This window comes from Rhinatrema bivittatum, chromosome 4, assembly GCF_901001135.1.
Source record: "Rhinatrema bivittatum chromosome 4, aRhiBiv1.1, whole genome shotgun sequence".
NCBI lineage: Eukaryota > Metazoa > Chordata > Amphibia > Gymnophiona > Rhinatrematidae > Rhinatrema > Rhinatrema bivittatum.
The window spans coordinates 229,215,277-229,241,471 of NC_042618.1; the positions used below are offsets into that span (position 1 = coordinate 229,215,277).

General features: G+C 42.3%; 1 protein-coding gene across 20 annotated transcripts in view; it reads left to right on the forward strand.

Annotated features, from left to right (window-relative positions):
* MICAL3 (microtubule associated monooxygenase, calponin and LIM domain containing 3) overlaps positions 1–26,195 on the forward strand; it is a 756,715-nt gene that overhangs the window by 596,194 nt on the left and 134,326 nt on the right. For 17 of the 20 annotated variants that reach the window (XM_029599822.1, XM_029599821.1, XM_029599828.1 and 14 more), the window contains 2 exons: positions 5,036–5,098; positions 16,816–16,920. In XM_029599822.1, coding sequence (XP_029455682.1) covers positions 5,036–5,098; positions 16,816–16,920 — 168 coding nt within the window. The remainder of the gene's footprint in view (positions 1–5,035; positions 5,099–16,815; positions 16,921–26,195) is intronic. The other 3 variants (XM_029599827.1, XM_029599837.1, XM_029599840.1) reach the window with 1 other exon arrangement.

Genomic DNA, 26,195 nt, shown 5'->3' on the forward strand with positions numbered 1-26,195 from the left:
AGCTCAAAAGTAATTTGAGAAAATAACCTTTTTCACAAATAGGGGTGGCGGATCCTGGAATAGACTTCCAGAGAAGATGGTAGGAGTCAAAATAGTGGTAGAATCCAAAATGCTTGGGAGAGACAAAAAAAAGGGACCTTCGTGACAGGTAAAGGGAGGAAACCAGGAATAGATCAGTCTTTTATGCGAATGTGCAGGACTTATTGTGTTTTGGCAGTTTCATGTTCGTTTTCTTTTTTTCTACAGACCCAGTCGGATGTATCCTAGCAGTCTTCATGGTTGTATTTTCCTGTAGTGTTCATGCTTTTCCAGCTAGACATGGTTAAAAAAAATTGTATTTTATTGTTAATTCCTTAGTATCACTCATTTCAAATTTTAGTTTTTTCTTTAATATTCTGCTGAATCCTCCCTGTTCCCTGCCTTATTTTTCAGCAAGAAACTAGGTGTCAGGCAGGCCTCCAATTAGTTTTTCTCTTACATATACCTTATCACTGATCATCACAAAGTGTGCTGTTTTTGTCTTGGAAAGGACCACAGCACTGATAACTGTGAAACCTGCTCCAGGATGTCACTTAAAATGGTAGGTGAACTTAACTCCAACTCAAAGACTCTGACTTCAAGGCTTGACACATAGCTTAGGAAACTGACTGCAGCCATGCTGGTTGTATAGGCCTTGCTGAAGAAATCCTCACTTCTTTGATGCTTGGCTGTGAGGATAGGCCCAAATTTCAATTTCAATGCCCAAGTATGAGTAAGGGTTCCAAAGACTCACTCAGAAGGCTGAAGGCAGAAAGCAGAGGCTCCAATGCATCGGCACAGCTGTGTCAGAATTTCTACATGTTCCAAAGCAAGCACATCTGGAGGTTAGCTTGCCTTCTCACATCAATTTCACTAGGCTATTCCTGATGCCTTTGAGTTGTCCCTTCACAGAACCATCCACGATGTGTTCTGTGTATAGTATATATAGTATGTACAGTGGATATATATATATATATATATATATATATATATATATATATATATAGTATGTATAGTGGAAGGCATCTAGCTAAACTTCAGTATATAAAAATGATTAAATAAATATAGTTAACTCTGTTAACCATACTGTGCAAAATAACATTGAAAAGGAGAATTTTGTTGATACTTGCTCACTGTGATGTTGGCACCAAGGTTGATGCATCAAGTCCCTCAACATCAATAAGTACGTTGAAGGACCTACCAGCTTTCCATTTGCCCCAAATGTTCCCTGCGCCAACAATGACTTGGCTCTTCAGATACTTGTCTAAGTTGGCCACACCATGGTTTGAGGCAGTATTGTGGGCCCAGAAAGTCATGTCACTCTTTTTACTTCAGTCCTTAGGAGAACCAATTTAAGGTTGAGCCTGTCAGCTTCTGGGTAAGTGCCATCTTGACTACTTAACTTCTCTGTATAGAGGATCATGAGTCTGAGGAAATTTGATACTACAAGTGTTTCTGTGTTGACAGTAGTCCTGAAAAGGGCTATTCAGATTTTTCTTTGGAACCTTCTCCACCTGAGGACCTTCCCTTCCTAGGTTTCATTCAGAGGATGGGTAAAGCCATCATCTTTGATTTCCAGATTTAAGGAGAACCCAGAGCACATTTGTTGGTCTCTTCAGGTACCTCAAAATCCCAAAAAAGGTTGGTGGCTCAGTACCTTTCCATCCTGTCTTCCAGGATGTACATAAGAGGATGTGGAATATCTCACATACTCCCAGAGAGAAAGCAGGTAAATGCAAAATATTGCATCCAGGCAGCTACAACATTAAACAGACTCCGATTGCTGCCCCATAGACTGGTCATCCAACCTGCCCTGAAAAGAGTTGAGTACCAACAGGTATGCATTAGTGCCTAAAATTGTAAATCGTTTGGGAAGGGAAACTATCAAAATGCTATGCTACAGTCCTGCATAGCTTCTTACTATTGTTACATGATTGAGTATTTGCATACCATTTTGGAGGAATCTACAAAATGTCTTGATGATGTCCCTCAAAAGAGGTAAAATGAATTTTACTTCCTTATGGACAAAGGCAAAAAATTTTAAAATAACATCTGGTTCAGATGACCTATGATATTTTCGAAACTCCAACAAGAAATTCTAGAGTAGCCATTCCTGCTTGCAGAATCTTGGGGCTGTGAACTTCAAGACTTTATGAAGACATGCAGGAAAGGCTTATTGTACCATGGAATGGGAGCAGTCTCTTCAGAGACAATGTAAAAAGTAAATATATTAATTTTAAAAAACCACTACCTTCTACTACCACTTCTGAACCAATCTCAGCACACTGCAGACACCAGAGTGGTTTCCTGAAGAAGTACTCTCTACTAAAAAAAAAATGCTATCAGGGGACCTTGCACTCAAGATGTCAGGCCTCAAGATCTTGCCAATGAGATCAAAAGAGCTTTCTGCAATCCTAGGTATTTGACACCACTTTGTATCTTAATAGATATCAAATTTTTGTATTCTGGCTTTGATATTTCACACCTTAAGTTTACACAGTTTTCTCTTCACAACTATGTTTGTTGATATTGCTGGTCTTTTATCCTTTCTCTAACACCCTTCTGCAAAGTGTCTGTAGCCCACAGCTTGACATGTAAATAGATCTTTGTGTCTTGTTCCTCATGCTGCAGATTTTCTCCTGTTATTTCCCTTCATAACTCATAGTTTAAGGATGTTTCCATGTTATTTCTAGTACCACTGCATTTCTATGTTTTAGACTTTTAGCTTCCCAGTTCTAGAGGGCACAGATATCTTATGGATAGTTTCTATTGACTTCTTACATCCCCATCAACTTTGTTTTCACGAGAGTTTGGCCTCTTGGGATTTTCTTTTTTTTTATATGCGAGTAGATTGAGGGTTTTCCAACCAGTATGCCTTCAGACTTGGTTGCCACGGAAAAGTCACCAATGCCTGATGCTCAGATCTAGACCAGCACCTTGGCTCTGCTCTCAACACCTCCCGGCAACAAGAATCATCAGCGATGGCTCTTAAATGTGTAGGAGCACTTTTAATTATGCATGCTACTTCTTCCTAGCTAAAGCATGAGCCCTGGAGCGTGTTAATTAATGAGAAGAGTGCAGAACATGGATAGCCAGGACCCACTATATTTGGTGCACACAGCACTCTCATCAACTTACCCCTTTGAATCCTTCCAGCCTCTGTCTTATTCCCAGGCTGAATGAGATAGGGAGAGCATGCACCGAACACTGGATGTGACTCATTCTGAATGTTGGGAGCAGCAGCAGTGGAAGAGCTCTGCCAGCCACACGCAGCAGTCCAGGCAACTAGCCAAGCTGGCTGCCCACGTCATACTGACTTCTCCCTCATCCTGCACTTATACAGAGGGAACTGGCCCCTTGTGATAAGTTTGTGTGTCTCTACCCTCCTGTAATATTTTGTTTTAACATTTGGAAGAGAGACTGGTAGGGCTTCCAGTGCTTCCCTAGCCCTTCTTTTGACCACATGAGTCCTCTCCATGTCTGCATAAACTGCCCTGTGGAGGTTGGTATGTTGCACAACATTTTTGTTAAAAAAAAAAAAAAAAAATGTACCTTAGTCTTGAAAGATTGGGAATATTGGATTATGAGCTCGGTAGGATAAATCTCATTTGGTCTTTTTCTCTCTTTATTTTCAGTTTTAGATTCTTCTTAAGCTTTGCTTAAATCTGCTTTTAAACACTTCCTTCACAGCGCTTATTTTGTTGCTTTTTCAATAACTCCCATATTTCCACCGGGCAATCTGGACACTTAATTCAGGATATCTTCTTGAAACTTTTTGTCTCACCTAGAAAAGTTTATTATATGCTCGTTAATCCTTACCTGTAAATGTATCACCAGTGCTCTTGGAGAAAGAACTTACTTAATGTGTAACTATTTTTCTTCAAAGATGGTATTTTTATGGATTCTCATATCCATTCCACCTCCCTTTTGGGAGCTGTTCTCTCTAGACTTGCAGTCACCTAAGTCAAAAGAGCTGATTGTTGTAGCAGTGAGCAGTTGGTAACTGGCAGCTTTCTGAGCTCTAAGCTTGGGAAGCTCTTTAGGTTGGCAGATATATGAATCCATGAAAATAAATCTATGAGAACAACAATTAGAAGTATGTAATTGCTCTTTTCATCTTAGTGACAAAAGCCACTACCATCTGGTAGCTGTTCATTGGTGCTTGTAACGCGAGTTGTACGTTTTAGTCTGGATCTCGATTGACAGGTGTCAACATTACAGAGAAATCAATATCCTTATTTAAACTCCATTTTACAGCCTTGGCAGTGGAAGAGTATGAAAACTGAACTAACATTTCCTGACTGGAGGATGGTCCTTCCTGAACAGGGCTAATGCATAATGTTTGCAGCTTTTAGTATTGCCACTTTAAGAATCCAGGAGCTTTCAATCTTGTCTGTGTTTTTAGTAATACTGAAGTCAATGTAGCATTTTAAAAAATGCACCACAAGGAATAATATCAATACTAGCTGGACAGTGACAAAAGTATGTCATCTGAAGAGCTGAGAGGCGCATACATTATTGGTTGAATGAGCATGTGATAAACGAGTTAATGGTTTCTAAAGCATATTGAGAACATTTTGTACTTCTGAGATTCTCAGAGAGAGAATAAAGATACCAGTTCATAACCATTTGAGCCATTCCAGCCTTTACCATGAGCTTAAGCAAACACACCTAGAATACTTTCCTATATGGGTGAACTGTAGCCAAGAGCATCTTTCCTAGAAACATATAAGTAAGCTTCTCATAATAAAAGCTGAAATGACTCATATTACTCTACAGTGCGATTCTTGTTTCTGCCTTGGCACCCAATGCTACATTTACATTCATTCTCTTATGCTGTCTTTTCTAACCTATCCATGTTATAGGTGTGTGTCTCTCCTCATAACTAGATCTGCCTACAGTTTCTTTAAGCATCATCTTTTTATTTTATTAATATATTTTTATGAATTCCAACCATAAGTTATGCCTCATTAATTTATATTTATTTGTATGTGTTTTTATTTATTTTTAAATTCAGCACATGAACTTCCCTCCTTACGCCATGAGGCAGTGCGGGCTTGGTTGGAGACGGTCTCAGGAGGTAGATTGTGTTGTTATATCAATATAAAATATTTCACAATAACTCTCCTGCTTCCCATGATTTCAGCTGTGCTGGCCCTTTTTCTACGATATTAATACTAGAGTGTTGCCTCTCACTCTGCTGCATGCCCGCCCGCCCACCCACCCAGCCTGGGAAATGTTTGTGCATGCCATGCTTACCAGGGAGTTCAGTTTTGCATGATTAGGAATTGCATTCTAACCTTTTAAAGGGCAGACCAAATGAAAAGCAATATTTTAGAAATGATTAAAGTGGAGGGATGGAGAGCAGTGTTACATGTTATATACTAACTTTACCATTAACGGTGTTCACTCAGGAAAGAGAGTAGGCTCCTTCTGGAGAAATGCAGTCTTAAGGCTCCAAAAATGCATGTCAAGATGGAAAAATGAAGGAGAGTTGAACATAAGCCAGAAAAAAATGGAGCGCAGAGAGAATATCAGACCACAACATGACTTTCCTAGGCTGGTCATTTTTTGTCTTGTCAGTTCATAGCTTTTTATATCCAATTACATACCATAAGAGTTAAATTATCACAAGTCTAAAACTTAGTAGCACTAATTATCAAGTCTTCAAACCTAGTTACTGTCCATTTACACACCTTTCATAAGCATTAATAATTCTGTGAACTAAAAAAATACAAACAAATTCATTCAAAAAAAAACAACCTTCTGTATTCACTCACCTCATACTTGGTTCAGAGGAACTCAGTGACTATCAGTAGAGAAAGGTGTTTTGTAGGAATAGGGGCAAAGGACTTTTTTTTTTAAGTGAGAGTAATTTCAAGCAGTCCCCATTGCGGCATTTAAGTTTGCTTTGGAAATACTCAATTGGCAGAGTACATGCACACATTCGCTCGAGTAAAGTTCCTTGTGACTTATATGCATATGCTTATGTGCGTTCTTTTTAAAATCAAAAAAATATATATGTAAATGACAATTCCAGCTCCTGGAAACCTCTGCTCCGTTTGTATAAAAAAACAGACATAATTGGGTTACATGCATACTTTTACATGCACTCTGCCCTAGGCTATTTTAGTATAGCCATTTATGTGCATGAAACCTGGTTTTATACATATTAATGGTTTTAAAAATCCATCCCTTAAGGTAACTAGGAAACAGATTTAGGGAGTAATCATATATTTTTTTAACTTTAACACGAATCATAAATTGCCTCTGGGTCTGCCATGATCCCCATCCTCTTCCTTTATAAATTTCAGAGCTTTAATAATTCTCTTTAGGCTTTTAGATTGTTCAATTTATTTAACAGTATGTTTCTAGGCATACACTGCAGCCTGAAACAGAGGACCCATTTTCCTTGGTATAGATGTAAAATATGCATGATTGTAATTACACAGAAAAAAAACCATATGTATATATTGAACATTTCTTTGTGTTCAATTAGAAATCACTATGAAGCATTTTGACATAGGAGTTAAATATACAGCAACTGTGGTAATATAATTCATTCCCAGTAATAAACCAAAATGTTGCGTCTTTTTAGGGCCCATCAGTAGCAAACAATGCCATGTGGAGGACCTGGATTTGATTCCTGAGCTGGGACACTTCTCCTTGGGTCTATTGGGAATGGTAAAAAGGCAGCATTTGGGGCTCATATGAGAGAATCCCAGTCAGGGCTCATAGTTTCAGGACTGTGGGAGGAGCCTGGCTGCAAGTTGGCACTGCGATGGCTGGGCTAAGGGGGAGGGATATAAAATAGAGGAAAATCACAGGTAATTGTGAATAAAGGCTCATGGCATCATAGCCCAACAGAGGCTGGTTTTCTATTGAGCTTGGAAGCCCAAGAAACAAGAGGAAACTGTTGAGCAAACTCTGAAAAGATTTCAAGAGCTAGGCAGGAAGTAACCATGGTTACTTATTACTGATACAGGCTCAAGAAGATAAGAGATACTCCCTAGATAAAAATAATTGTCAAAACTCATGTTGTCAGTGATCAAATTGTGAAGAATTTAACAATACGGAAACAAAACTGCCTCCATCTTGAGGAAACAAATCAATGTTACAAAACTGAACAAATAAATTTGCAAGCCTAGATTTAACTAGGGCTCCAGCTATGTCACTGGACCATGACTTTAGTCACTGGATCTCACTTTAGAAGTCTATGACTAAAGTCTAAATTTTAGAAAAATGCTAGCTTTATAAATAAATAAATTAACCCTGAGGTAACTGATTAAACAGTGCTTTATGTTTGTTTCTAATGTACCACTTCAAATGTCAATGACAGATACGTAGCTAAACTAATGCTAGCTAACAGAAAAATGAGTACTCCAGATCACTGTGGTGTGAATGCTGGCTGGTACAGCATTATTTGAGAATACAAGAAATATGCTAGGTTAATGATATATTCTGTTGTCAAGGGTGACTTGTAGTCAGAGTAATGGGCTAGGAACCAGAAGCCTAAGATTCAGATTCTACTTCTTCTACTAACATGTCTTGTGACCTTGGGCAAGTCACTTTATATTCCATTGTCTCAGGTACCCATTGGGATAGTAAGCTCTAAGGGGAAGGGACTTCTTGTTCCTATATGTAATTTGTTGTACAGTGTTCTGGCATAGGTTAGTATATAAATATTGAAATTTTAAAAAAATTAAACTAACAATAGAAAATATCAAGATGAAGAACCACCATGGCCCCTATTGAATTACAGAAGCCCCTAGAGAAAATCAAAATATGTTATACATATAGATGATGTGAAAGTCAAGAAATATAGGTGAAGGACTGTACCGCTGAATTTTTTAAGCTCAGCTAAGTACTAGCATATACAACAGCCTCAGGGCACTAAAGAAAAGCAATGCCAGCCTTAATTCCTGAGGGATTTTTATTAGATTAAAATTACCCAGTCTAATGTACTAATACACAAGGGGTTATTTGAATGAAATGATAGAGTGATAAATTTCAAAAGAACGAAAGGAAGGCAAAATCTGGTCTGGCCTGCTATGATTGCAAGAATGGCTAAAGCAATTAGAAATAATCGGTGTACACTGCTTCCCTCAGGCATGTGCAGAAAGCTTGGGAAAACAGCAGTAGTAGAATAGTCAACTTGTAGTCTATATGGCAAGGCATGCCACTGGCTGGTTATTGTTACAGCTCAGCTTTTAGATAAATCTCCAGCTCTTCCAACTTTTTTTATAATGAATCGAGATGCTGCTATATGACGGCCTGCGGCATCTTGCTCTGCATTGTGACCTCATTCTGTGTAATTTTCTATCCTATATGATGTTCCCTTTATGTAGGAGATTTACTACAAGAAGGAAGCCTTTTGCAGGTGATTCTACTATGCTGGGTCTTTGAAACCCTAGAAAATGGTGAAAATAAGATATATTTTTTCTCCACATATTTTGAGGATTTTGTTCTATTTCTTATTTTTTACTCTTCCTTTTTTTAACATCAGTTTGTGTCTGTTAAAATATTTTTTGGGGTTAATAAGAATATGTAGAGGACATCTCTATCCCTGACAACCCGGAGATGAATGGAACATATATGGACTACCCGTGAGGTCAATATTGTAAAATATTAATTGCAGGAGAGAGAATAGTTTCAAAGGATTATATTGCTTCTGGAGGTCACCATTCCCTCCTGAGTACCCCATATTTTTCCATTTTGGAAGGAATATCATATTCTGCATTCTCTGAGGACAAGCAGGATAATCTGTCTCACAGGTGAGTGACATCATCCGATTGAGCTTGGGTCAATTCGATGATCACACATCTTCTGAAGCTGAATATATGCGGGCTGTCCTGAGTCAAGGCCCATCACATGGAGCTCTCTTCAGTTTTACTTTTTCCATGACACATAATAGCTTTGATTTTTCTTAACTTGCATCAAAATAGTAGTTTTTTGTATTGCTTTCTTCAGTACAGCCACTCTCCAACCTATTAAGACCCTTAGATAAGTTTTGGGGTTGTTTTGGTTGACTTTCAAGTTTTTCATTTTTGCACAGCTGCATTATGCATTGACATTGGTGCATTGAACTGCATCAATTGGATTTTTATTCAAAATGAAGTTGCTTGATTTCATAGCCATTTTTCACCCAATATCCCTGAGGAAGAAGAAAGCCCAGTGGCTTTGCAAGGTACCCCTGGTGCAAGTATACCATGTCAGTCACAGATCTCCACAACAATATGTGCTTTGCCTAGGAGTTGACCATGGCATCTCAGAATGCTCGAAATATAAGGAGATAACTTCCAGAGGTCATTAGTCCTGTTTAGAGCTCATGAAAAAGCTTTTTGAGCCAGATAAATCCATTGGCATTGGAAATATCAACAGCAAAGGGCCCCAGGATCTGTACCAGACACTGGTAATACATCAACTCTGAGGAAGCATCGTACTTTGAGGTCATGCATCAATAGAGGTCATGAAGGTAGTCTAGTTTCAGCCATCTGAGAGAAGCAGAGGCTTCCACTGCATTAACAGTGATGAAAACCGATGTGGATCATCAAGTGAAGATGAGGCATTGACATTGATCCCAGTCAGTGATTGATATCAAGAGCAGGGAGATACTGGAAATAGCCATATGTCCTCCCATGCATCCCCACAGAAAGGGTGCTCAGCTTCAACAGAATCTGGGGAAGTCTCCAAGGGCCCAGATCACAGCCACAGATACACCTCAGTTGACTCAGGAGGATGTGAACTCACCTCCTGCTTCCAAGGCTGTTTTAGCATTGGCATTCTTAAAGGAGATGCTGAACCAAAAAATGGAGAACTGCTTCCTGAATCTTCTTCATATCAGTACATTAGTATTGAAGGCATCGACATCAATGCAAATGGAAGTCCAACATATTCTAGAAACCATTGGATTACCAGTGGCAATTCCATCATGCCAGTGCCTAGATGAGTATCAACATCTAAGTAGAATGCTTGATGTCAATTTCCAGTGCATTAGGAGAGGAAACTTACTTGAGGCATCAGAATGCATCGAAGTCTAGAACCTCCCAGCCAACTGAAGGCCTCTCTGGGGTCTTAGCTACCTCTCCAATCAAAGTTGGGAGTCTGCGCATTCAGAGGAGTGCAAGTATGGATCTAATGACTACTCTGATTAGGAGGAGTTAACAGTTCTCAGGTCTTCCTTTGGACTCCTCTCCTCCATAGGAAAGGAGAAAGTCCCCACTGGAGGTCCTCTTCTTTACCGGCTTTATTAAGAGAATATCTGAGGATATTCCTTTTCAGTTAGAGGAAGAGTCCAGGTCAAATATGTTGGATATCGTCAGTTCCTTGAAAGATGTCATGGCAGTGCCCATCCATGATTTCCTCAGAAATGTACAGATAAGAATGAGTGTACCCTCTTGTCAGTAGGAAGGCAGACTCTATGTACCCTGTCCAGTGGGCTCCAGAATTTGAAAAAGTGTTTGCTCATTGGTCTGTTGTTGAATCAGCTCTCAAGAAGGCCAAAAACCTATTCCGCCCCCTTGGAAGAACTCCCACACACTTGACATTCTTGGGAGAAATGTTTATCAGAATGCTATGCTCACTTCCACATAGAAGCCTATCAGCTCTTCATGGGCCAGTATTTGCATAACACTCTGCAAAAGGTCAAGGATTTGTCTGAATTTCTCCCTCAAGAGAAGTCAAACAATCTGATATCAGTAGTGGATAAGGTTAAAGAGTATAGAAAACACTTGATCAGTTTGTCCTGTGATGTTTTTGAGACAGCATCGAGTGAGACTGCCATAGGAACAGGTGCCTATAGGGTCTCATAGGTGCATGCTTCAGGCCTAAGATCAGATTTGCAAGTCAGGCTTACTGATGTGCCCTGCACAAAGTCAATGAAGTGGTGGCTCAAATTAAAGACCACTGTTCAATGCTTTAGATGCTCTCTGCAGTCACTTCTTACCTACATGCCATACCTGTTGTGAGGTATTTAAGCGAGAAATTGAGAAGACATTTCTATCTTACGAAAAGGCGTTATTCCAGCCGGGGCCTTGATCTCATCCAGTATAACAGAAGACTCCTGAGCCACAGTCAGCTGCTCAATCAAAACCTTGGATAGAATTTTCACTAGATCTAGGAAAATATAGCCAATGTTCCAGTATCCATTCCAGAAGACCAGGCTGTAAGGGGAAGACTGAACTTTTTTTTTACATAAACCATTAATGCAGTATGACCTCACACAGCTGGGTTGTAAGCATAGCTTGAAACTGATACAAACGTCACCTATTAAAAATCCCATCAAAATGCCATGTCATTACACAACTCAGCATGAGGATCCTACTACTTGAGAAACTCTCCTCCCTCTTGGAAACCAAAGCAGTCAAACTCATTCCACCAGGAGGAGGATGGGGATTTTATTCAAATCATTTCCTGATCCCAAAGAAATGAGGCGTACACTGTCCCATCCCAGACATAAGGGCCTTGTACAAATTCCTCATAAGAGAAAAGTTCAAAATGGTTTCTGTGGTCACCTTAATTCTCTTTCTTCAAAAAGACAACTGGATCCTTGATTTAGGATATTTACACCGACTTAGAGATACTTCCTGTTTGACTTAGATGTATCTCAGATTCATAATAGGAAAACATTATTTCACATACCACATACCTAGCATCAGCAACCCAAGAATTCACCCAGTGTCTAGTGATGATAGTGGCACGTGTATCCACTAGGGGATACGTGTGTTTCCCTATCTGGATGGTTGGCTGATCAAAAGTACTTCTCAGGAAGGTGCAAAATAATATAGGAGAAAACCATCCGGTTGTTGGAGTTGCTAGGGTTTTTCATAAATTGCCCCAAAACCAGCCTGAGCCCATCATTTCAATTGGTATTCTTAGGAATTCTGCTAGCCACAATTCAGGCAGAAGTCTTTCTTCCAAAAGAAAGGATCATTACCCTTGCTTCTCCACTGTGGAAGAAATAAGAGCCAGTAGACATCAGCATGGGACATGTTGAGAATATTGGACCTTATAAAAGAGCTTTCCAAATTGTGGACCAGGACACCAAATGGGATTGCAAAACCCTCAGCTGAGGTCACAAGTGTCTCAAAAATTAGCATCATTTAAGCACCAGCAGCAGCATTAGTAGTGAAGTCAGCAAGGGGCAAGTGAGCCAGCATGCGGTCAGGGGCCCTACAATGGCCCTGCCCTTGATGAGTTTCTATGGTAACAGGAAATGCTGCAGGAGGGGAGGGATCAAGGCCACTGCAGGGCCTGTGAATTTGCATTAGCCCATAGGCCCCATGTTGACTTTCATTAGTAATGCTGCTGTCACTTGCAGATAACCTTCAGGCTTAGGACCAGCCACTGAACCTAACAATAAGAAAAATGTTGTCCCTGTCATCAGCATGCCCTCTTTTCCCACCAGTTGTCATCCACCTATAGTTTAAGGTCCAAAGGAAACTGTTGCCACTTGACCCTGGCCAGGGGGATATTTGGAGGAGGGACCATTTGAAGGAAAGAATGAGAGGCAGGAGAGTTTTGAGTTGGATACGGTGGAGAAGGATTGGCTGTGGAGGGTAAGAGAGAGGGCATGACAGAAGATCAATGGGGGGTATGTAAAAGGAGCTGGGTGGTAAGATGGAATCAGCAGAAGGAGAATGTGAGAGAGGTTGGGGAGAAAACTTTGAGGCTGGGAGATGAGGGGAAGGGGAGAAAGGGAGAAAGGGAGGGGATGACAGGATAGGTTTTGGTTATAAGAAGGATTGAAGATGAGAGGATCATCTGGAGGATGCAAAAAGGACTGGAGGGGATGAGAGAGGGGATGGGCTGAGAAGTAGAGGGGGTCTGCTGGAGGAAAGGAGGTTGAGAGGAGATGAGCTGGAGAGTAGGAATGATGATGTCACAATTATGGCTGCAACACAGCCCCCCCCCCTCCACACACACACACAGTAGAGGTCATCAGCAAGCCACATTCACAGCTGCTCTAGCCACCTTGCTGATCCCATGAGGCGGCAACTGTAGCCCTACTTATCGCAGCCTATCCATTCTCTCCATACCTCTTCATTGAATCACCTCTGCTCTTTGACCCGGCCATCCATGCCTTGCTTTCCTATCTTGTGGCCTTCCTTGGCCTCCTGCCTTGCCTTGTGGCGTATCGTGGCCTCCTGCCTTGCCCTACTGCCTTCCAGGCCTCCCTGCCTTGCTCAGTGGCCTCCTGAGCCTACCTGTCCTGCCTTGCGGCGTTTGAGTCTTCTAGGTTCGCCTTGCCCAGCCTTGTGCCCTGTTTGGGCCTTCTTGTTCTAGTCCTGGCCTTGACCATTCCTTGTCTAGACTTGTCCTGTCTGGTCCTGCCCTGCCCAGTCCAGTCCTGCCCAGTCTTGTCTTGTCCAGTCCAGTCTCTGTTTCCAGCCCTGCCTCTGTTCAGCTCCCAGCCGGTGCCTTGTTCCAGCTCCCAGCCGGTGCCTTGTTCCAGCTAAGTCCTGCTGACCCCCAGAACCCAAGGGCTCAACCTGTGGGAGGTGACTAGTTCAGGCAGAAGACCTAGCTCTGCACTGTTTATGGCTCCACATAAGAGAAGCCCAATGGATCATACAGTCCCAGTGGCTATTAGCCACCTAAGAGCTAAGAGACATCATCTAAGTCACCCACCAGCTCAAGAATTCTCTGTCTTTGTGACTGGTCCAGACAAATCTGGCAAAATGAATACCCTTCCAAATTCCTTCTACACAAATTGTACTAACCATGGGCATGTCCAACTTGGGATGGGGAACTTCCCACCGAGGGCCAGTAGTCTTCTTAGAAAAATCTTCACCAGAAAAATTTCCTGGAGTTAAGAGCATCCCTAAATGCTCTAAAGGCTTTCAGAGATCAGTTGGCCAACAAATTTGACCTAGCCCTGATGGACAATCAGGTAGCCATGTTCTACCTAAATAAGCAGGGAGGAATAGGTTTCTACCTCCCTGCTTATTTATGTAATGGGAAGTTGTCAGAATGTCGAAATGAACCATCTGACAGAAGATAACCCTCAGAGCCACATATCTGCCATACAAAAACCATGACCTAGCACAGAGATATTCAAACTGGTCCTACAGGTCCCTACAGGAGGTAGTGCAAGCAAATAAATCTTATGCATATTCATTTCGGATATCCTGAAAACCTGACTGGCTGGGGGGGGGGGGGGCCTGTAGGACCGATTTGAGCATCCCTGTCCTAGTGGACAAACTGAGCAGTTTCCTATAACCACACTAGTGGTCTTTGGACACGGTGGTTACAAACCAGATATTCCACACATGAAACGCCCTTTTGATAGATCTGTTCGCATATCCTCTGAACAAGAAAGTCCTTCAGATTGTTCAAGGAGAGAGTTGAAAGTAAACCTAGCCTTGGATTATTTCTGCCTACATTGGGTAGAGTGTATCTTGTTGTGGCAGACATTATTCCCACCAGCAAAATTAACTGAGCACTAGCAGTTGGAAAGAGGAAGTTTTTATTAAGTGAGAATTTCTATGGAGAAGTGCACAATACTGCAGAGAAATATAGCAAGGAGCACATCTTGGCTCGCACCCACTGTGCAATAATTGTATATGCCCCTCTGCTTTCCTTTTCCCTGGACCACGCCTACATTTACCAATGCAATACAACTCCCCCACCCACCATCATTCCTACCTCTAACAGGCTACTACACTTCCTTTATCTAAACTTGGCTCCAATTATCTACACTCATCATGCAAAATTCAGGGGACACCACTCCATCCCACGATCAGGTCCCTGTTCCTCATAGTCTGGATGTTGAGAGGATAGTATTTGATTCCCTGAATTTGCCTGATGTGTCTTATATTTTCCTGACTTCTAAGGAAGATTCCACTAAGAAGTCATGTGGCTTCAAGTGGAGAAAGTTTGTCTTCTGGTGTGATAGAAGGGCTCTAAATCCTTTTCTTGCTCCACATAAAAACTGTTTGAATGCCTTCTACATCTCTGGGTTTACCTTAGTGCAATTGATTACCACCACCAACACCATGTAGAAGGTAAACCCATTTCTGTGTACAGTCTTTATTTGTCAGGTTCATGTGGGGCTTGCTTCTATTGAAACCTACCATCAAGGCCTTGCTATGTCTTGGTACCTGATCCTTATATTGATCCAGCAGGTGAAAGCTTCCTTTGAGCCATTGGATTCCTATGAGCTGAAATATCTCACCTAGAAGGTCATATTGTAGGGGTGGCCAACTCTGGGCCTCAAAAGCTACAAACAGACCAGGTTTTCTGGATATCCACAATGAATATGCATGAGATAGATTTACATGAACTTACTCAGTTGTATGCAGATCTACCTTATGAATATTCATTGTGGATATCCTAAAGCCTGGTCCTTTTGGAGGACTGGAGGTGGCCACCCCTGCACTAGTGACTAATCTGCTACTGATTATTTGCTAAACGTTCCATCTTTGAGAGAGATGAAATTGGTGAAGATTGGTAAGAAGCCTTTCTTTGGTGCAGCACCTCATCTTTGGAATTCACTTCCAAAGGAAGTCTGCTTCTCACTTAATCTTACTAGCATAGATCTCCACAGTCCCATTTATTTATTTGGTTTATTGATTTGGTTTTATATACCGGTGTTCTGGATCAATCACATCGGTTTACATCAGTAAATATTACATTTTAAAACATAACATAAAACGTAAAATAACTTACATCGACCTATGCGTGCATTTGGTGATTTATGCAGACTATTAAAAATTGGGCTCTATATTAGTGATGATGTGTTCATTTTTGTTTTAATCAAAATTGCATTGTGTACATTTATTATATTTCTCTTTGAAACATATTGAAAAAGGTGAGTTATCAAGTTGAAATAAAATGAAAACATAAATATGGTTGGATATATATTTTACAGTTCATATGCATTCAGGTAGGTAAATAAGATGAAAATTTTTAATTAAAATATACTATGGTCATTCAAAAATAAAAAAAAGTCAACAGTTGCACTTGGCTTATGATAATGTTATCAACCTTTTTATGATTTATTTTATCCTATGCATGTGCGTGTAGCCTGCTTTACCAGCCTTTTGCAAAGAATTCGTATCTGCATGACTCCTTGGGATTTTTCTTAAAACTTTAGGTCAGTGATTTTCCTATTAGATGAAGAACCATCATTTTTCTATGTTAGTACAGTCTTAAATACAATTTTAAAGATGGAAAATGTGCTTCCAATTATAATTGTTACTGTAATATAAAAATGTTCTTGATATCCTCCCTTTAGTCCCTCTTGGTAGATGCTCTCCTGTCCCAGTTTGATTCTCCTGTAGAGTACTGCCTAGTCTGAAAACTTTCTTGATTTTATTAAATCCTGTACTATTTTGAGACAAGCAATTGTGAATTATTTTAATATCAGTTACTATAAATGGTTTTGTCAACATCTATTGTCGTTTTTTGCTTCCCAGTTTTGTTAAAATAATTGTAATTGCTAAGAGAGCTTGTCCTTTATGATCTAGGACCATCCATAGGAAACAGGTACGTGAATAGCTTAAGAAGGAGTATAGCTTTCTTCGGACAGTTTTTAGTGTGTGTGTGGGGGGGGGGGGGGGGCAGCAGTTTATATCCCAAGTTTTTCTTCAGATGGAAAGCTCAATAGTCACTTGCACCCTGAGTGAGCGAAACTTAATGCTTGCAAAGTTTGCTCAACATGCCTTGAAGAAAGTCTTTCAAGAAAGGGTCAATACCAGCAGCAAGGAAAAGGAATGTGGTATTTAATGTTTAATTGAAAAGTGTATGTGTACATATTATTTTCTTCTTTTCCCCCCTGTCTCTTGTTGCATTCAGCTGCTTGTGAGGACAACGAAGCAGATGATGAAGTAGGCACTGGACCTGCAGAGGCTGAGGATGAAACAGGCGATGATGGCGACACCTGTGCAGATTTAACTGACGGTAGGGCTTGGGCTGAGACAAGCATTCTAGGAATACGCAGGAAAAGAGAATCTTCGCCCATGGGGGAAAGCACAGTATAGAAGCACTTGTGCATAAGAGAGAAAAATGGTTGTACGGGTGGGCAGCACTGCCTTCGGTTCTGAAATAATTCTCTCGCAGAATCCTGGGGTTTTAGCCTTGTAGAAAAAGATAAAGGAGCCAAACCATGCAATTCAAAAGCTTCTCTGTAATCCTCTGTCCCCTTATTTTTTTTATTGAAGAAACTAATTAAAAGTCCATTTTTAAAAAACAGAATTTTTTTTTAGAAGAAAAATTACCATTGAAAGGCCTGACAGTGGCCTTTGTTTCAGAGCAACAAATGCCGCCTCAGGGTAAAATTCCACTTTTTCCACCATGCAGATGACAAAAGTTATAAATCCAAACACTGTCTGAAAAAGTATGACAAGGAACAATTACACTTAACAAAACACTCCCAGTGATTCTCACAATGGGCTGCCCGCTTTGAACATTTTTAACAGAAGAACATTCAACTTCTTTTTCAAACCACGTTCCAGGTAACATCACAGCAGATCCTCATACTTCTTCTTTGGTTCATGTGAAAATTGTATGGAGAGAACTCACAAAATGATATTAAATTAAATTGTGCCTTTCTCCTTCAATGATCAGACACAATTGATTTTGCCTATAGAGATGGAGACAAAAAAGTTATTTCCTTTGAAGGGCCAACATATAGCAAGCAATTCCTCTGTGACACATGGGAAGAACAATATTGAGGCTGGTAACGGGGCTTGCAGTCTGTCTGCTGGACTGCAAGCTCATTTTCAAAGGGAAACGCTTTAAGGAATGTGCCTTTGAAAATCCCACTCAGCAAGTTAAAGTACAAAATGAAATCTCTGTGCATATTTTGACTCCTCCAGCCTGTCCCCACCCCTTTATTCATGCAGGTAAAAGTATATGTGCTATGTGTAGTGTGCACCCACACTGAGGAGGGGCAATTTTCAATGGAGTTTTTTTCATCTGTTGACCAGCAGAAATCCCTTTGAATGTTGTGCCCTATAAGTTGACAAAACAGCATTTCAGAAATGGGATTTTTGGGCACTTATTGTCACATGAACTTAGGGTCTTAAGTTTTCAGCTGAAAATTAATATAATTTAGGGCCCTAAATCTAGACCTACTATTCATTTGTCTAGATTTAGGCTCCTAAGTTAGGTGCTCAATGCTGAAAATCAGTACTAAGCACCTAACATTTTCCCCACCTTAATTCTGCCTCCGTAACTCACCCACTCACAAATTTAGGCATCTAAACCCTTTGAAGATTGACCTTAGTTTGTAGCCATCACTATTTCATGTCTCTGTCTATTCTGTGCCAGCCCTTCTCCCGGGTCCCTTGGAGCCCCAATAACTTGTGAACCACTCTTTCAGTTTCATTCAAATTTCTGCCACACACACAGTCAAGGTTGCCCCAGATCACACTTTCATATGCCCCAGACACTTAGAGTTCCTGTTTCTTTTTCTTTCCTATAGAGAAATAGGCCTGTTCACTTGAAATCTCAGGGAAGTCGGAACACATTATAATGCCATTAAGCTTTGCCATTGGTTAGAGCCTGTGGCCTAGTTTTCTACAGGAATAAATTGTCTTCTTAATAATATATTTATGACACAGAAAGTCACATAACAAATGTCATAATCATATGCAAATTTATGTACCAAAGAAGGAAACCTTATGAAATGTTCACACACCTCCTTGTTTCTCTTCTAATTATGCTTGTTGCCACACAATTTGCTCTTTGCTTTTTCTCCTAAAAATGTACACACATGTTCTTAAACATGCACACTCAAATAATCTGTATCATTCATACCCAATCTTACTAAACAGTCTCATACATAGATACCACAGGCTTCATCTCACATATATTATATACACTGTTCACAGTTAGACCAATTGCAGTAGTTATTTCAGTTTCCTAGAAATTTCCCGCATACATTCTCAGTGATAATTGCTTCTGAGGCAAGCATAAACTGACATCCTCTGTAGGCAGGAAAATCCATTAAGGAGTTAGGCAATGAAACATTCATAGCAGAAATCCAGAAATTTACCAGAAGTATTAAATGCATTGCTCAGAGGACAAGCCAGGATGTCAGTCCTCACACATGGATGACATCTTCTGATGAAGCCTAGCCCAGAAAACTTATGCTTAAGTCTCTAGACATTGACTGTACCTCGCTGAGCATGCCTATGCATGCCATTATGTCCACATGGGGGGGTGTCCTCAGTCTTTCTTTTTTCTGTGGAACCTTCAAGTTGCTGTTTTTTGCTTCACTCCTCCTGCTCTAGGACTTTGGGCTTTTTTCTGGCAGAAGGATCGTTTGTTGCAAGGCCCCAGTGGTGGTTTTACCCGATAGTTCCCTTGGTGTATTTTTCAAGCGTTCTGTGAGTTTTTGTTCTTGTCTCAGTTTCGTGCCATTGATGCCCAGGGATGGGAGGGGCAGACATTGTTCTACCACTGCTGCATCGTTTGATTTTCCTTCACTTCGTTTTTGGTCAAATATGTCTAGTGGGTTTCGGCAATGCCTCCAGTATGGCAGAGCTATATCTATCATGGATCCCCATGATACATGTATCCTGTGCCTGAGGGCATTGCATGATGTCCGTGAGAGTTACAAACATGCAGCCAGGACAAGAAGGTCACTGTCCGGATTGGAACTGCTGGAGAAATATTTTGGGCACTGGAAATCCGATGTATTGACATCAACACCTTGGAGCTGCATTAGCAGAGGTTGCATTATCAGCATCAGGGGGACAGTCTGTTCCTTCAGTGCCAGTGGCCATCAGGGAACCTGGAGGAGATAGGCTATCATCCTATTCGAAGAAGACGAGGGGGTTCCACCTCTTCGAGATTGCCATCAGGGAGTTCTGATGCCTGGCATCAGGGAAGCCAAAAAGCATTGGCACCAGTCTTTGATGCCTGCTGCTGGAAGCGGGACTGGTCATTCTTCTGTTGAGAACCCTATGGCAAGGAGAACCCATCCTTCCAGAAATCCTGGGACTCGCAACAGCCTCCAGCAATCCTGGTGTCAGCCACTGATAACTCTTTTACTTCTGAGGAAGACATGGCCACCCCTCCCATTCGGTGTTGGCATCAGCTGTCTTAGGAGGAGATGGATAAGTAGATCCAGTAAACCTTGGAGAAGGTGCTGCAGTGCCTTGATGCTGGGGCATCAAGGACACTGGGGCAGGCACAGACCCTTTCCCAGCCGCTCCTAGATTCCCTTTGATCAGTGGCACCAGCATTAGTGCCAGTGCTGAGACCAAGCTGATTCCCAAAGGGGGATTAGGTTCTGTACTCGCTGCCCAGTTGTTGATCTTCAGCTCCTCAGGAGAGGAAGCTTCTACAGGCCAACAAGACCCCTCAGATCCAGGCCCAATCAACCAAGAGCATCTCCCTCAGGGACACTGGCACCACAAGAGTCCTTGCTTCCAGCAGACCAGGGTGAATCAGTCTCTGAGTACTCATGGGGGTACGGCTATGACCCTGGTGATCCCTCTGAAGAAGAATTGATGAGGTGTCCTCTGGCCCCTCTCCTCCACCAGAGAGAAGGAAATCCGCTTCTGTGGAGCTCTCCTTCACAGGTTTGTCAGGAGAATGGCCGAGACCATTCCATTTACTTTACAGACTAAGGATAGGACCAAAAACAAAATGCTGGACATCCTTCAGTTCGTGGAGTCCCCTAAGGAGGTCATGACAGCTCAGTCTATGAAAAATCCTTAAAGAAGTACTGATGAGAATGTGGGAGAACCCCCTTCTTTGTGCCTCACATCAACAAGAAGGCAGATGTGACTGGGTAACCAAGGAATTGGATCGAGGAAGAGCGCTCGATGTCATCTACTTGGACTTCAACAAAGCTTTTGATACGGTCCCGCACAGGAGACTGGTGAATAAAATGAGAAGCTTAGGAGTGAGTGCCGAGGTGCTGGCCTGGATTGCAAACTGGTTGACGGACAGAAGACAATGTGTGATGGTGAATGGAACTTACTCTGAAGAGAGGGCAGTGTTGAGCGGAATGCCGCAAGGATCGGTGTTGGGACCGGTCCTGTTCAATATCTTTGTGAGCAACATTGCGGACGGGATAGAAGGTAAGGTTTGTCTTTTTGCGGATGACACTAAGATCTGCAACAGAGTGGACACGCCAGAAGGAGTGGAGAGAATGAGACAGGATTTAAGGAAACTGGAGGAGTGGTTGAAGATATGGCAGCTGAGATTCAATGCCAAAAAGTGCAGTCATGCATATGGGGTGTGGAAATCTGAAAGAACTGTATTCGATGAGGAGAGAATGGCTGATGTGCATGGAGCAGGAGAGACACCTTGGGGGTGATTGTTTCGCCAACTTCAGATCATTAGATGCTATGTGAGAAGGCCAGAAGAATGCTGGGCTGCATAGAGAGAGGAACAATGTGAGAAGCCAGAAGAATGCTGGGCTGCATAGAGAGAGGAATATCGAGTAAGAAAAGGCATGTGATTATCCCCTTGTACAGGTCCTTGGTGTGGCCTCACCTGGAGTACTGTGTTCAGTTCTGGAGACCATATCTCCGAAGGGACAGAGATAGGATGGAGGCAGTCCAGAGAAGGGCGACCAAAAAGGTGGAGGATCTTCATCGAATGACTTATGAGGAGAGATTGAAGAATCTAAATATGTACACCCTGGAGGAAAGGAGGAGCAGAGGTGATATGATACAGACTTTCAGATACTTGAAAGGTTTTAATGATCCAAAGACAACGACAAACCTTTTCCGTTGCAAAAAAAATCAGCAGAACCAGGGGTCACGATTTAAAACTCCAGGGAGGAAGACTCAGAACCAATGTCAGGAAGTATTTCTTCATGGAGAGGATGGTGGATGCCTGGAATGCCCTTCCAGAGGAAGTGGTGAAGATCAAAACTGTGAAGGATTTCAAAGAGGCGTGGGATAAATACTGTGGATCCATAAAGTCTAGAGGATGTGAATGAAGTGAAGAGACATGGGGTGGCTTGCGGGAATGACGGCTACTACCTGGAAATTAATATCCTTATTCAAAAAACATACATACGGTTAAGGCGACTCCAACATTGCTCTATGCTTCAACGGCAAGAGGAAATGTGAAAAAAAAGGATTTGCATCCACAGAAAAGCAGGGAGTAGCTTGCTTGTTAGGGCGGTTACTACCCCAAACCAAATAAGCCTGATGCTTCCCTGTCAATGCAAATCCAACATAGTTGTCTGCTTCAACGGCAGGGGGAATGATGAAAAGATTTATATTCGGACAACAACCAAAAAGGACTGAATTGCACAAGCTGGATAAACATGCGTGGGAGTAGCTTGCTATGACGGCGGTTACTACCCCTAACCAATTAGCTAGATACTTCACTTAGATGCAGCTACAGCACTGCTACCCCTAACCAATTAGCTAGATACTTCACTTAGACGCAGCTCCAGCACTGCTAACTACATCGATGTCGGAGGTGGAAGGGAAATAAATCGATGGCAGGGGTGGAAGGGAAATAGAACCAAAAAGTTACTTATAAGGGACAAGAGTAACAGATAAGTATAAAGAAAATAAGTGTGAGAGCTTGCTGGGCTTTCCTTGTGGCCCGGGCCGCCTCCGAGCCGCACCTCCTATCTTCGCAGTCTTGCTGCTGCCACTGCCGCTCTCCTCCTTCGCTGCTGGAGCCACGCCGCTGACTCCACCTCTAGCGGGGAAACCCCTGCTGGGATTCCCTACTGCGGCATGAGCCGCTACCTTCAGGCCTCCATCTTCACGGTGTGAATGCCGTAAGCTGCCTGGCTCTCCTGCGGCTTGGAGCTGCCTCTGGCCTGTCTTCTCTCCTCCATGTGGCAGGACACCGCCGTAGGCCTCAGCTCCGCCTTCCATCCTCCAGGGTCCCTCTAGGCATGGGCGCAGTCCTCTTCATCCCTTTTAAAGGGCCAGCAGCAGGAAGCACTCCTCGGCCCCGCCGGATGACGTCCTCAGAGCATTTCCTGGACCTGCCCTATATATAGGCCCTGCTTCAGTTCCTCAGGGCCTTCGAATGGAGTTCCAACACACTCCTGGGGTTCTACCAGATTCCAGAGTTCCATCGTGTTCCAACTAGCTGCTCCTGACCAGATGACTTCATGTTCCATGTTTTTTTCTTGTTCCCAATGTCTCCGTCTGATGTTCTGGGTCTCGTCCTTCGTCGGACCTTCTTCCTGGTATGTTCCAGTCCTCGGCTTTCCCTTCCTGAAGCCCTGGAGTTCCTCATCTGTGAGTAGATGTCCACTTGTCCAGATGTCCCGAGGTCCTTGCGTCCAGAGGTACCATTCTCTTGTGTATTGTTGACCTTTGTTCCTATCCCAATCCTGAAGAATCCGCAAGGAGCCTTGCCGTCCACCGGACTTCGTCTCCAGCCATCCTTCGTGGGAGTAAATCAGCCTCATTCGGTGTCCGTCTTCGGGTGACTGGAGTCCCCTTCCGGCTGGGCCTCTCTCAAGCGCTGTCCAGCAACTTTCTCCTTCCTGTGCATGTTCCACTCTCCACGTGGTCCGCAATCAGCCTCTCAGGTTGTGTAGGGCGCACAGCAGGACAGGGTGGTCCATGACCAGCCAACGCTGGGCTGTGCAGGGCGCCCTGAGGGACAGTGCCTTCCAAGTTCCAAAGAGTCTCAACTCTTCCAAGTTCCAAAGAGTCTGTTACATGTTCTTGGAGAAGTCCTTTGACTGCTATTAATGAAGTTTACTTAGGGAATAGCCACTGCTATTAATTGCATCAGTAGCATGGGATCTTCTTAGTGTTTGGGTACTTGCCAGGTTCTTGTGGCCTGGTTTGGCCTCTGTTGGAAACAGGATGCTGGGCTTGATGGACCCTTGGTCTGACCCAGCATGGCAATTTCTTATGTTCTTATGTCTCGTCTCTTCCATGTTCCAAGAGTCTCGTCTCTTCCACGTTCCAAGAGTCTCGTCTCGTCCACGTTCCAAGAGTCTCGTCTCGTCCAAGTCTCCAGAGTCTCGTTTCGCCCAAGTTCCAGGAGTTTTCGTCTCGCCCAAGTTCCAGGAGTTTTCATCTCCTCTATGTACTCTGACTCTTTTATGCTTCCTAGGATCCGGAGTCTTCTGTTCCAGTTCCTTATCTCTTCATTTTCAGCCCTCTGCCTCCATCTGACCTCACTGGTCCGTGTTGGCTCAGCGGGGGGCTGACCCTGCTTCGTCCCAGCTCCTGTGTACTTGCACTGCCCGTGTCTGTACTCACTAACCTCCCTCAGGGCGTGTCTTGGGGCTCCTCCCCTGATTCACCCCATTGGCCAAGGGCTCACTCTCTCTCAGATGCAGGCGATCACGCCTCCGCGTCCCTCCTCAGGGTTCGCTGGGCACGTTCGCAACAGACTGTTTTGATACCAGAAAACTGGGAATAGACATTGCAAAACAGACTCTGTCTAATTGGCTAAAGGATTGCACAGCCTTCTGTTATGCCCAGACAGACTTGAATCTGGTGGTCCATGTCAAGTTTTCACTCTGTCCAAGTCATGAAAGTGTCTGTGGCTCACCTGCGATCAATCACAATAGAGGAGATCTGCAAGGCTGCAAATTGGAGTTCTTGCCACACATTCAAATGTCGCTACTGTTTGCACAAGGATGGCCAATGTGACAGTAGGTTTGGCCAGCCTGTCCTGCAAAATTTGTTTGAGTATAGAACCCAACTCCTTTCCCTTCTAGCACCTGTGTTTGTTCCAGGCTGTCACTCATAGATTAAGTATAACTTACTATTAAAAAGACTGGAAGAAATTGGATTACAAAAAAAAAACAATTGACTGGTTCACATCCTATCTTACAAACAGATCTTATCAGGTAAAGATAAAAAACACAATATCAGGCAAGATTGGCCTAAAAACAGGAGTCCCCCAGGGCTCAGCATTCTCAGCGACTCTATTTAACATTTACATGCTCCCCTTCTGCCACCTACTAGCAGGGCTAGGTATCATACACTACATATATGCTGACGACATCCAACTAATTCTACCAGTGGAAGAGTCAATTGAGAAAACACTGAACTTTGCAATGATGTATCTAGACATAATAAAACAACTATTAACTCAAATGGAACTAGTAATTAACATAGAAAATATGGAATTTATACACCTTGAACGAAAAAACATTGTAAGAATTCAAAATCCCATCAAACTTAAAAATCATAAATTAGTGGAGTTAAACGATAAGGTTAGAAACCTAGGAGTTATTATGGACACCGAAATCAGCCTTAAACAACACATATCAATAAAAGTAAGAGAAGGCTATGCCAAACTAATGGTCCTTAGAAGACTAAAACCCTTATTAACCCGGGAACGCTTTCGAACAGTACTACAAGCACTAATATTTGCCAGCACGGACTACTGCAACACACTCTTCCTAGGTTTACCATACACCACAATCAGGCCACTGCAAATACTACAAAACTCAGCTGCCAGAATACTTACTGGAAAAGGCAGAAGAGATCATATTACACAAACACTTGCGGATTTACACTGGCTCCCAATAGAACAGAGAGTACAATTCAAAACACTTTGCACAATTCATAAATTAATGACGAAAACGCCGACTGGCTAAACACTGCTTTACGATTACATGTCCCACAAAGAAATCTCAGGTCGGCCAATAAAGCACTGCTAACCATACCCTCAGTCAGAACAGCAAAGTTGACCCAAGTGAGAGAGAGAGCTCTATCTTTGGCAGGACCATTATTGTGGAACACATTACCACTTGAACTGAGATTAATGAAAGAAATAAAACTTTTCAAAAAAGGCCTAAAAACTTGGCTTTTCAAAAAAGCATTTCACAATGAGAGCGATGACTAACAATACATACAGCTGAAAGTCACCAACAAACAGAAAATTGATAATTTTATTATTTGTTACCCATTATTAAATATTAAATTGAAACAGTATACACATATATGATTATCCCAAAATCATATAAATAGTAACCCCAACCCATCTCTCATTTAGAGTATATTACTGAACTATGGGCCTCATTTTCCAAGCACTTTACCGCGTGCGATAAATTCGCAAATCGCGTTAACAGCTGTTAACGCGATTTGCGAATGCAAATTAGTCATTTGGTATTCAGGGGGCGGAGTTGGGGCGGAGCATATGTAAAGCGGGAACCTGTGTATCGTGTGCGGCGAAACAGCCGCAGTGTTAGCGCGGCTGCTATCGCGGCTAATAACTACAACCTCAACTTCGCGTTATGGACTGCGCTACGGGCCAGAAAA